At 50.1% G+C, this 12,929-nt stretch overlaps 1 protein-coding gene across 1 annotated transcript; it reads right to left on the reverse strand.

Annotated features, from left to right (window-relative positions):
- Positions 1-5,734: 5,734 nt before the first annotated feature.
- Positions 5,735-8,514, reverse strand: FBXO39 (F-box protein 39; the record flags this gene model as incomplete). Its single annotated transcript, XM_080678761.1, has 3 exons — positions 7,474-8,514; positions 6,129-6,305; positions 5,735-5,863 (listed from the first exon to the last, which is right to left on the reverse strand). Exons 1-3 carry the CDS (start codon positions 8,497-8,499, stop codon positions 5,735-5,737), a joined length of 1,332 nt encoding a protein of 443 aa, XP_080534887.1. The 5' UTR covers positions 8,500-8,514.
- Between the last annotated feature and the right edge of the window lie 4,415 nt (positions 8,515-12,929).

A 12,929-nucleotide genomic window follows, 5' to 3' on the forward strand; every position in this document is an offset into this window, starting at 1 on the left:
CTGCATCTGCGCTTACCCAGAGAGCTCACAATGCATCGTCTTCCCCCGCTATCACCCCTCTGGCCTGATCTGGGGTGCCAGAGTTGGGCTCACTAAGGTCAGAGCCACCCTCCCAAGGGACCAGGATCGTATCCGGGTAACAGTAATGACAGGAGTCCTTACATCCTACTGGTGACAGGTACAGGCAACCAAAGCCACAAAACCTACAAGAACTTAATAGGAACTCTGAGATTGCATTCTGAGCTCCTTGCCATACAAAACTAACTATCTAGTCACAAGTCAAGCTCAATGAGGGTGATGACCCTGTGGTGGGGAGAAAGGTCTGTCTATATCCTGAGAAATGAGAGAAACCCAGAGAGGGTGTGGGAGAACCATGGGATGTATGAGACTTTAAAGTGCGCGGAGAAGGGGTTGAGGTCCGAGCCCTGAGAAACACCAATACTTCCAGGCTGAGTGAAAAGAGTCCCACCTGCAGACCAAGAGGGAAGGAACATCGAGGGTCTGAAGGGAGCCAGGAGAGCATGGTGTCACGGAGGCCAAAGTAGAACAATGTTTCAAGGCACTGGGATAAGGGGGTTAAATGCTCCAGAGCATCAGCTGGGAAAGGAAAAGCATCCTCTGGATTTGACAATTAGGCAATCACCAGGGGCACCTTGCCAAAAGCAATCTTTTAAAAAATATTCATTTATTTATTTAATTTTCAATTACAGTCTACCGTCAACATTATTTTGTTATCAGCACAGCGGTCAGACAATCATTTACTTTACAAAGTGACACCTCCCCACTCTGAACACACCCGATCTCATCTGATCTCAGAAGCAAAGCAAGGTCGGGCGTGGTTAGTACTTGGATGGGAGGCCAAAGGCAATTTCAATAGTGTATTGGAGGAAGAAGACAAGCTTGGGCTGGGACCAGGAGATTTCAGTTCCACCCGGCTGCTCTCTGGAAGAGAACAGATGTGAGCGTTGGAGTGTGGATGACAGCTGCTGTCTGTCATGTGGATGGGCAACAGAAAGCCAGTTTGCAGCAAGAGAAAAAGTAGAAGCTGAGGCTCCAAGAGGAAAAAGAAAGAACTCCCTAGAGGTCTCCCTTCCTCGGCTCCAGGTGGTTTCTGAGGCCCCTGGGTTCTGCGAGAACCCAGCATCCTCATGTAGTATTCCCCGTTCTGCTCACTGACTCCCAGGGGGTTTTCTGTGGCTGCCACTCAAGAGAGTTGTAACTCTTAGGCCATGTCACTTGACTGGCTAACTGAGAGGGGAGTAGGAGTCGGGGTTGCCCCCTGAGAGGGATCTTGATGGAGAAATAGACATTTGCTGGGTAGAAAGGGGGATGTTCCAGGGAGTGGCATGGCATACATAAAGGCAAGGGGTCTCAAAGAGCCAAATATGTTTCCAGGGGAATTGGGTGTGGGTTCCTATAAAGGATGTTACAATTTCAAATCAAAACCAAGGAGGACTTGTTATATAGCCTTGTAAGGCATGTACTAGTATACCATTGGTAATCCCAACTATTATGACAACTGTTAACATGTTGAGTGCTTACAATGAGTTATTTATGCAAGCTGTTAATATCCCCATTTTACAGGTGAGGAAATTGAGGATGGGAAGGGTCACACGGCTAGGATTCAGACCGACTTACCAGAGGTCACATGGCTAATGAGTTGTTGATGCTTAATTGGATCTCAGATCCTAAAACCAGGATCTGTTGCCTAAAAATATTTTTTACCTGAAAATTCATCCATGGATTTTGGCAAGCCTTTTTAAAAGTGTAAAAATTGGGAAGAATCACATCTACTCTCTTGAAGCGGGCAGGATTTGCTTGTTCTGTAGCTGACTTATGTTCTCTTTAGGGAAATTAGTATAGACCCCAACGCTTCCAGTAGTGCTCCCTGCACAGAGAACCCATTTGCTTCTTCAGCCAGTCAGCAAAGGTATACTCGCATTATTGCACATCGGGCCTGTGGCACTGGAGGGTGTGTGTGTGGGGGTGGGTGGGCAGGGGCATCATTCACTTGTTCATTAATATGACAAATACTTGCCGGGCTCCAATTTAGTGCCAGGGACTGCGCCAGGCGCGGAGATTAGAGGTGAATTAGACAGAGCTCCATGGCCTCTTGGAGCTCAGAGCAGAGGCAGGCGGTACACAGGAACAACAAAGTCATTTCAGATAGTGACAGGGCCCTGATGGAAATAGACAGGGTGATCTGAGACGAGTGACAGGACAGGCGGCGGCTTTAGAGTGGGTGCTGGGAGGCCTTTCTGATGAGCTGACACTGAACTGAGATAAAGGTGGACAAGAAGGCCGCCATCATGTGAATATCTAGAAAAAACACCCTCACTTGCCCGTTTTAACGAACAGAGAAAAGGCCAGGTGGCCGGAGAAAGGGGAAGGTGGTACAAGTTGAGCTCGGTGAAGCGGGGGACAAGGGGTCAAGTCATGTAAGACCTTGTAGACCATAATCATGTTCAAACCAGTTTCTGTAGAAAGGCATGTAGGTGGGCAGGGGCAACATAGGGGCGTTTTCAGGAGGCATGGGGAGAGCTGGTCCCAGAGCCCATTCATGGAAATACACTAGTAGGCGAGGGGCTTGGCCCAAGGCTTTCCCTTTAGCCAATCAGAGGCTGGTGGCGGGGCGTGGGGCCAGCAGCCGGTCAGCAACCTCTCCAGCCCACCTGCTCCTGGTATTTCTCCAAGGTTGTCTTATTCTTCAGTCACAAGTAAGTCATCTATTGCCTAAGTAATTGACAAGGTTAGGCTGTGACTTAGGCTTCCTTTGGGGACAGATTGGAGGGAAGGGGATTGGATAAAATCTCTAGGAATGGCTTTGACTGACAGCACGAAGGCTTTGGGGTTAGCCATGCTTTTGGCCCCAGTTTTGCTAGTAACTAGTCCAGGAGTGGTCCAGGAGTCCCCTCCCCTTCCTGGGCCTTTATCTGTGAAGAAGGGACACTGGGGAGGTGGTGAGAAGGGCGGTGAGGTGATTTGTAAGGGTTTTTCCTGCTGAAAAGGCCTTATATTACCAGCTGTGATCTGGAAGTACAAGATAGAGTTGACTAAATTAACTCAGCTTTATTAGTATCATAGATGTGCTCTTACTGACTGCTTAAAGAGAAAACATATTTGTCTATGACAGTAAGATGGGTCAAAACAAATAACACATAATACTTTGAAATAATTGTTCACTGTAAACAAGGTGGAATCACACCTCAACAAGATCTTATTTGAAATCATTTAACCTACATTGAGTGCCTCCTCAGTACCTGGCTCAGTTCTAGGCTTGGGGATACAGAAATACAGGAAAAATGGATGCTCAAGGGACTTACATTCCACTTGAGCATTTAAATTTTCTATGTGGGTGTGTATGTGTCTAGATTTTTTAAATCTGCAATTTTGCAAAAGTAGAGGAATAGGAATTAATTTTCTAAGCACCACCCAGGGAAACCATGCAAAATTTTCGCCATCTGTGATATTTAGCCAATGAAATGATAAAATTCTGTGGCTTCAAATTGCAAATAAGAATTTCTGTAGGCTCTGGCTGGGTGCCTCAGTTGGTTGGAGTGTTGTCCCCATACAACAAAAGTTTGGGGGTTCAATTCCCAAACAGGGCACATACCTAGGTTGTGGGTTAGATTCCCCATTGGGGCATGTATGGGAGGCAACCTATGATGTTTCTCTCTCTCTCTCTCTCTCTCTCTCTCTCTCTCTCTCTCTCTCTCTCTCCTCCTTCTCCTTCTCCTCCTCCTCCTCCTTCTCCTTCTTCTTCCTCTTCCTCTTTCTCTTCTTCTTCCTCTTCCTCTTCTTCTTCATCTTCTTCCTCAATAAACATACCCTCGGCTGAGGATAAAAGAAAAAGAATTTCCGTGGCCCCTCTCTGGACTAGCTGTCTGGGTAATGTGTATAAGGGGGTATATACACACCTGTGGGCAATGGTTTATACCTTAGTTTGATCACAGCCCTGCTTTCCTTTTACATTTGGAAATTCAGTCGCCAGGGCTTCATCAGTTTTATCAACAGTGGAGAGGAGGCACCAGGGAGGCAGATTGCATTTCCAGCTCATATATACAGATGTGGACATGCTGCAGTTCTCCCATGCCGCTTCTCCCAAGAGCTGGGTGCTCTTTGCGGACCCTCAGCAGGCACGGGGAGACAGCGGCCCCACCCTCCTGCTCTGTGCTGGGGAAGGAGGACAGGCAAAGACAAAAAGCTGTGCAGGTCACAAGTCTGGGCTATCTCCATCTACCACTGGGCCTCTGAATGTGGTCATTTAAGCAATGGACACATTTAAAAATCTGTGGGTTTGGAAAACTCGCGTGCCCTGTGTTGTCCCGCGAGCACTCTGTGGGTCTTGATATTGTTTCCATTCCTCTGGGAACTGGAATGCCTGTGTAGTCAGGGCAATTGATGAGGGTCCCTGAGACCTTTTTCAAGGAATCCAAGGGCTCAAAACTATTTTAACACCAAGACATGCTGTGCCTTTCCCCCTCGCATTCTCTCTGGAGCTTTCCGGAGGCTGCGATTGTCTCCTGATTCTAAAAAATAACATATGGTTATTGTAGAAAATTTGAGAACTAAGGGGAGGCATAAAGAAGAAAATTAAAACCACCCATAATTCTAACACCCAGATATAACTGTTAACATTTTTGTTGTATTTCTTCTATGCTTTCAAAAAACCTCAAACCCTTATGTGTTTTATATGATTGATATCACACTACATATACAGTTTTGGGTCCTACCTTTTTTCACTTAACATCACTTTGGGAACATTCCCCCATGACATTACAAATTCTTTGTAAATGTGAGAGTAATGGCCACCTCCAGTTCTGCCCCATACCTGAGCACTGGGCACCATGCTATCTGGATGGGAGAATGGAGGTGACACAAGAAAAGGAGGTGCCAGCCTGGCCGGTGTGGCTCAGTGGTTGAGCATCAACCTATGAACCCGGAGGTCACATTCGATTCCCAGTCGGGGCACTTGGCCAGGTTGTGGGCTTGATCCCTAGTGTGGTGCATGCAGGAAGCAGCCAATCAATGATTCTCTCTCATCACTGATGTTTCCATCTTTCTCCCTTTCCCTTCCTCTCTGAAATCAATAAAAAAATATTTTAAGAAAGATAAGAAAAGGAGGTGCTGGCACTATTAGTCTCCAACACTGATAAATTGGGGGCTGGATTCCTTCTGTAGGAGAGAGTTCCAGCTCTCAGCGGGCTCCTTCTAAAAGTGGGGAGTTCCCTGCTTCATTGGAGGGCATGCTGATGGATTTCCATTCATCTGAGATCAGACCTGGCCAAGGTCAGTGTCAGGAGGCTCTGACACGAAGGCCAGCCAGGACAGAAAGCATTTCTGAACTGCTATTGTCAATGAGTAGAAGACACGCTTCTATTTGCTCCCTGCTAGCTACACTTTTTTGGATGCACAGGTTAGCAGCAGTCAGGGTAAGAAACTGCATTGAGCTTTTAGCTCCTGTCTGACCGAAGGTGTCAAAAATCAAAATCAAATGACAAAATAAGAAATCACCCCGGGGATAGTTGGTAAATACAGCACTTTAAAGTCACCTGGGGCCTTCACATTACCAGCAGTCCCATCTTTGCTGGGGTGTTCATGTTGGTGTGGAACTGGCAAAAAGGAGAAAGAGAAGAAAAAGGGGTGTAGGAAGGAGACGCCCCAAGTGTCCTTCTGTGAGAACCAGGTTTTCAACTTCCAAGTGCTCCCAGCTTTCTTCCTCTGGAGAGCGCTATTACATCATGGGGTAGGCGATGACAAAATAGTTAAGCTCTGAATCGATCAGCTTTCTGTACTTCCGGTAAATTTCCCGCAGCGTCCTGTCCTCTTCATTTGTCTCATATCTGTTTGTATAAATTCTCACCTGTGCCAACAGAGAAACACAGCCGTGTACACACCGTGACTGCATCACGCGGGCACTGAAAACAATCTGAATGATGTACATGCACCATTGTTGGCAGAATCAGGAAGAACCCAAACCAGGGTCCCTTGGGTGAAATTGTTAATGGAAATTAACTCAGGTGGTATGACTGCCCCCACTCCTGCCTCGTCTCTGACGGACCAGAAGCAGCTGGCTGGACACCTGCCCGTGGGGCCTGGATGCCCGTTCCATCCCAGGGGGCTCTTACCTTGATTGTGCGCAGGGCACACTGTCCTTCTTCCTGACTCTTCAGGATCCGCTCCACGAACTTCACATCAAGGAAAGCCCAGATTTTGAAGTAAAACAACTTTCTGCAGGATAAGATGAGGAGGTGCAGCTCCTTGTCGAGCGACTCGTGGTTGTTGTTGAACTCAAACGTTAATTTCTGGAAAAGCACCAAAGGGGGAGACGTACATGGGCAAAGATGCCGGGACTGGCTGGGTCATTCCTAACATTTCCATGACCTGACCTCTGGCCTGATAGCCGTGGTGGTTCAAGGGCTTTCGATAAGATGCCTTGGACATGAAGGTCATGGAGGAAGAGATCTGGAGATGAAGGCGGCCTCTTCCAAATTTGCAAAACTTGGAGCTTGGAGGCCATGTATTTGGAGTCCAGAGACCAAGGTCCTGGTGAACGGGCCAGGTGACTTTGGACAGGCCACCAAACCTCAAGTTCTTTTGTATCACAAAGAATAATAATGCTGTCTGCCAGCCCACTTGAGGGCTATGTGAGTCTCAGATGAGCTATTAGCACTCCGTAGACCCTCACTGTTAGTAGTGGTATTTATACCTATTAATGTCAATCGTCACAACCTTCTGTGAGTGAGGGCCTTAGGAGGGACAACATAATCCTGATTTTATAGATGGGGAGCTGCCAGATTACAGAACAGCCCACCCCTCTGAGCCCTTCAGTGACTTGGGTCAAATTTGGCTTTCTGTTTGGTTTGAAGTCACACTGTTTCCTGCCTCCTCGGACCCTGTGGGAAGAGAGGAAGGGGCTGCAGACCTGCTACTCATCTGTAGATGCACCTTCTTATAAACATTTGTTTTAATCTTCATCGAAGAATATGTACTTTTTAAATTGATATCTTTTTTTTTGTTTTTGTTTTTTTTTCAAGAGAGAGAAACATTGATTGGTTGCCTGCCATATGTGCCCTGACTGGACAACGTGGGATGTGCCCTGCCTGGGAATTGAACTCCCAACCTTTTGGTGTATGGGATGAAGCCCCAACCAATGGAGCCACCTGGGTGCACCTTTTTGATCAGGCATCACATCTCTGAGCTGGGGACACAGGGGTTTTCCTTGGTTGACATTCAACCAGAACGTTCCTTGTGTTCCATGTGCAGGAAGTGAGCAGCCCCTTCTGTTGTCTGCTGTGATTTTATGGGGCCAGGAGGCTTAGCTTTGTCACATTTCCCAGAACCTCAGTTTAAGAGTGAGGGAGTGTGTGTGAGCCCAGCCACGAGCAGGCAGCAGTAGCCTTTCCTCTGGGGAAGCCAGTAACCTGGGTGCAGTCACTCCTTGAAGCCTCCCCACCCTTGGGTTATACCTACCTGCAGAGTGTGCTGGAAGGTGGGCAGCAGATCCAGCAGAGTGGGCCGCATGGACCAGTCCGGATCACTGAAATAGCAGCTTCTCAGACTGATGCTCCTGACAGGGATCTCCTGCAAGAGGATCCGGGCCAAGCGCTCGTACTTCATGACCCGCTCAAAGAAGAAGTTCACCTTCAGGTTGACAGCCTGCCTGGCCAGCTTGGCCCAGGACATGCCCCAGATGACCTGGCCATGGGGGTCATGGATGTGGCATTTGATGTTTATGGTCCAGAGGGTACTGGCATTGTTCTCACACAAGTTCTCGAGCAGCTCGTCAGAGATGCAGTTGTAGTTCAGGGTCAGGGACGCCAGGTTTTGGAATGTGGCCATGGTCTTGTTGAACTGGGGGCTGCTGTAGACAGCGAGGTGATGGCTGAAGAAGTCCTCGATGTTGAGCTCTGATGCCATACTCTCATTCCTCAAGTAGCTCAGGGAGTTGAGAACATGGCAGCCTTGCTCCACAGTCAGCCTGGCCCCTTTCAGGTTGAGATAATCCAGGTGTTTGCCCATTTTCTTTAAGAAGAAGCTCAGGCTTTTGATGAACGAGCTCCTGATGCTGTTCCTCCAGACCAGGCGGTCCAGCTCCAGGTGCTGGATGGAAAGAGACTTCAGACGGTTATTATTCTTGCCCAGACTCGAAAGAAGGCCTCGCATGGTGACCTGGAACTTCTTGGTCAAGACAGCGTTGTAAGGATTCAGGAATTTGATCTCCAGGTGCTCCAGATAACGACCAAATTTCTTAACATACCAAAGAGCTGACTCGAATTCAGAGGCGTGTACCCTGGAAGGTCTCCCACTGAACGTGATGGTCCTGTATCGCCAGAGGTCAGCCGAATACATCATCTGGTTCCATTTCCTGCAGACAAGGGCCGCCCTGGACCTGTCCCTGTCTCCCAGCCACCAGAAAACACGATGCAGGCACACATCGGGCAGGGTGGCCCAGCAGCTCTGGTCTTGGGGCTGGATCAGTTGGCTTTCTTCATCCATCAAGGAACCGGGATGTCCAGTGCAGCTGTGTGGTAGGCAGGGCTTCCAAAAATAAGCAAAGGAAAGCAATCACTCGTTTTCTGTGGGGAGTAAAAAGGACGAGCCATTACCTGTTACCTGCCAAACAGAAATTAAACCCAATTGAATGAACTTGCACCATGGCCCCCTATGGAGTAGGCACTGTGCTGGTGCAGGTGTTGCAAAGATAAAGTCACCATACAGTCCATACCACAGGAGTCACAGCCATTAGGGGTCTATCAGGGACACAGACCAGCATGCAGTTACAACAGCATGGGAGCACTGAGAAGGTTCAGATGTATTCATGGTGCAGGGTAGCACAAACAGAGGGTGACTAACTCTGTCTGGCTGGGTAAGGAGGAAGTAGAGCAGGCTTGATGTCTGAGGAATGATGTCTGAGCTGGGTTCTGCAGGGTGAGTGGGATTTGCAAGGCTGACCAGGTTGGCCTAGTGGTAGTGGTGGAAGAGTTGAAGGTTTCCGGGTAAAGGGAACAACAGGTGCACAGCCACCAAACTGTGAATGTTCATGTGTTCACATTCAGAGAACTACAAATTGTATGGATCTTAACTTGTAAGGGGAAGGGAGTGATGGAACTGGAGCTGGAGTAGAGGGAGGTGCTGGATTAAGGGGTTCTGGGTGATGTGATAAAAGCTGTGTCCCAGAGGCCAGGGTCCCCTCTGTCCCCTCTCCTAGTACTTTGGAATCCTGATGTGGTCAGGCCCCTTCTTTGGATGAGAATCACTGTGTTGAGCTATACTGTTGATGACTGTGTTATATTCAAAAGCAGAACAAGGATGGAGAACCTCCATGAGGTCACAGGGGGCCAGGGAAGGTCAAAGGGTCACACGTCCAGAAGTGATGTGGTCAGTGTTGAGGTATAGGAAGGGCACTTGGGAGTGGATGAAGGATGGTCTAGAGCAGAGTCCAGGCCCAAACCTGGGATGAGGGTAGCATGATAACGGGAATGGGGTGGGTTCTTGGAGGACACAGTTTGGTAACTGGGGAACACAGAAGTGGGTAGACTGGAAATCCTGACTTGGCTGTTGGGTTGCAGGTGGCACCCCCAGCCAGGCTAGGGAGGCGCAGGGGAGAGCTGGGCTAAGGCCCTCTTGAAACACCGAGCCCTCCAACTTTTACAGCCATATGCTGAACTCTTCCTGATTTTTTGCTTTCAGTGCTTCTCCTGCCTGAAAGCACCCTCGTTTTCTTGAACCCTCTCGAACCCCCCATTCTTGAAACTTCCAACCCTACCGCTCCATAAAACTATGGGTTTCTCTACCAAGTGGCTCAAGATGATTTACAATAGCTCATAAACACTCAGAGCTTAAAGAAATGGGAACTGAGACCCAGAGAGGGGAAGGGGCTTTCATGAGGTCACCAGCAAGTTAGAAACAAGGCCCAGACCAGAAGCTGGGCTTTCTCTTTCTTCTATAGATTTTTCCTACCTCCACAGGGGGTAGGCCTGAAGGACAAGTTAATCATATTTCTCAAAGCAGGACATTTGTTTGCCTAAGACCTCTCTTTGGTTTTATTTATTCATTCGTTCCTTTTCAACGATGTCCCACTCCATCGCCCCGCCCGCCCGTAGGTAACTTCTCCAGTGTGTTTGATGTGCGTCTTTTTGTGTGTGCTTGCCTCCCAAAAAGTATCTATAATAATAAAAGTATAATATGTTAATTAGACTGAATATCCTTCTGGACGTCCTTCTGGACGACTTTCTGGATGAAGCCTGGATCCTGGGTGCCAGAGGGAAGCCGGTCCTCAGCGGGGGAAGGAAGGCCTACTCTTGCACAAATTCTGTGCATCGGGCCTCTAGTATTTAATATTTGTAGTCATCTTTCATGTCACTCTGCTTATGTCTCACCCACTACATCCATCATCTGAACAGAAGCTGTCCGTGGTGGGTGCCCCTGTCTGTCTCCTATCCACTCTGCCTAGATGAGCACCGGCCTCCTCAGCTCCCACCAACACCACAGTGGCAATGAGCGTCGTTCAGTGAGCTCCTGTGGAGGACTTTATTTGTGATCTTCTCCCCTGCTTTGTCCTCATCACCCCATCATCACCTACAGAACAAGTGGGGGGACCCTGACTCCAGCTGGCCCTCCCATCTCCAGATCCAGAGAGACTTCCATGGGGGGTGGTAGAGGGGTTTGGCATAAGTCTGCCCCCACCCAGGACACAGGGCTCCAGTGGGTTCCCAGAGTCCCTGCCTGCTCTCTTTCCCCTCTTGCCATTGTCCATCCCTTCCTGTGATCTGCGCCCAAGCCTTTCACTCCCATGGGCCCCGCACAGTCCTTGAGGCCAGGGGCAGACTCATTCTTCTTTTGAGTTGGTACTTCAACATTTAACAAATGAAAGAATAGAGTCATCCCTCCATCACACACAGACTGCCCAAGGCTAGGGACCTCCACAGCACTTAGTTGGAGAAAAGTGCTCAAGAAAAGCTCAGCCAACTCGAAGGCTAAATGAAACCCTTTGCCCTAGCAGAGACACTTGTCAGAAGAATTGTCAGATGCTTTAATCCACAGGTGGCTTTGGAAGAACACATGTGGTGGGCTGGGAAAGTTGTTGCAAGTGGTCCAAAAGTCGTGTGTAATTCCTGGGACGCCCTTCCTTACCAATGAGAAGCAGTGTAGCTTCCTGGGTTGGATCCTGGATCTGTCAATTGCTGTGTGTGACCTCAGGCTAATTAATTTCTTTGTGCCTCCGTCTCCACATATGTAAATAGCAGTAATAACCTATTACTTATTTAACCTACTCTTTATTCCTTGCCCAAAGGCGGAAGGGCAGGGGGCATGCCCATCCCCCTGTGGAAGGGTTAAATAAGCTGATATATGGAAAGCACCGGAACAGTGTCTGGCACAAAGTAAATGCTGGCACAAGTGCCTGCTGCCCTCAGGAAGTTGGTGCCACGGTACTTGTACAACATCCCTGGATGGAAGGTGTGAACAAGCCCACTTTACAGATGGGAAAACAGAGGTGTCAGAAGGTTAGGGGAGTCTCCCAGTGAGATGGAGTAGTAAGGGGGGGGTGGGGGATTTGAACCCACCCTAAGGACTTTCTAACCTAGGTTAGGTCCACCTTATCTCAGAGCTGCCCACCTGGGAAGGAAACCTAAGGAAGTCAGATCACCGATGACCCTGAGAAAGCTTCCAGGAGGAGGCCGAGCGGCCGGCAGCCCATCCCTCCCGTAGGCCTGGGGTGTCCCGGCTCACCCCGCCGGCGCCCTCCCTGCACCGCGCCCACACCCACCTGTGTCTGGTTCGCCACCCTGCTCAGGCTGCGCCCCGCTGGGGCTGCAGGGACCACGAACGCCTGCTGCTCCTCCAAAGCCAACTCCGCGACGTCCCGGGCCGCGCCCCGACCTCGCGGAGGCTGAATGCCCAGCTGTGGGCGCCTTTGTGACGCCCCCTCGCTACGGGGCTCTGCTCATCCCTGCTGGACGCAGGGGCCCAGACCCAGGGTGGCCGGATCAACCCAGCGCGGCCAAGACCCGTCCTTGCGCCGACAGTCCGGAAGGCACCAGGGGGAGGGGCGCTGAGGCGGGAGGCTCGGGCCCTGCGCTGTGAGGATGGGCATGATCCCTGCCCTTCTGCCTTTGGGCAAGGAATAGGTTCTGCCCCGACCTTGGGGCGCAGTCGACTGCCTTTCCTGTCCTGTCCCAGCCCCAGCGTCCAGTCAGGTCCAGAGAGACCCAGCTTAGGCACCTCTTCGTCAGAATCCACCCCCACGTGATCTGCTATGGTTTCCACAACCCACCCCCCCACCCCCCTCCCCCCCCCCCCCCCCGCCTTGGATGGGACTTCCAAAGGAAAGCCTGAAGCAACCCTGACCCACCCAAAGCTCGAGAAGTGCCCCCTTCCCAGCGGGGGGCGGGGGGGAGAATAGGGAGCACCTAACCCGCCCACTCCTCCCCCCACTCCACGCCCTTCCCTTCCAGGCAGGGGCTGGTGCCCTAGCGGGCCACCCCAAAGGCCAGGCAGAAAGGGAGGCCATACTGTCGGCGGTTGCATCTCTAGGCTTTTCCCAACCACCTCTACCGACAGCCTTCAAAGGCACCCCTTTGGGCTTCACCAGTGAGCCAGGGGGGCCTGTGGGGGGCTTGGGGCAATGCTTACAAGAGGCCTGTCTTCATCAAGGCTGTGGATGGACTGAGTGGAGAACACTCACACCAGGGCTCTCAGGCAGCTTTGCCTACAGCCCAGGCTCACTTCTCTCTCCCTCCCTCACTCCCTCCCTTTCTTCCTTTCTGGCCCTCTCCTCTCCTGTGTGCTTCTGGCCCTGGTGCCCAAGGCTGCCCTCTCTTGGGAAACCAGTGAGAATCCAAAGAAAGGTGAACGAGAAGCTTTCCGGGAGGGTGTTTTTATTCTTTTGTTAAAATTCTTTATTGTTGAAAGTATTACATGTATCT

Source organism: Plecotus auritus (genome assembly GCF_963455305.1).
Source record: "Plecotus auritus genome assembly, chromosome: 7".
NCBI classification, from domain to species: domain Eukaryota; kingdom Metazoa; phylum Chordata; class Mammalia; order Chiroptera; family Vespertilionidae; genus Plecotus; species Plecotus auritus.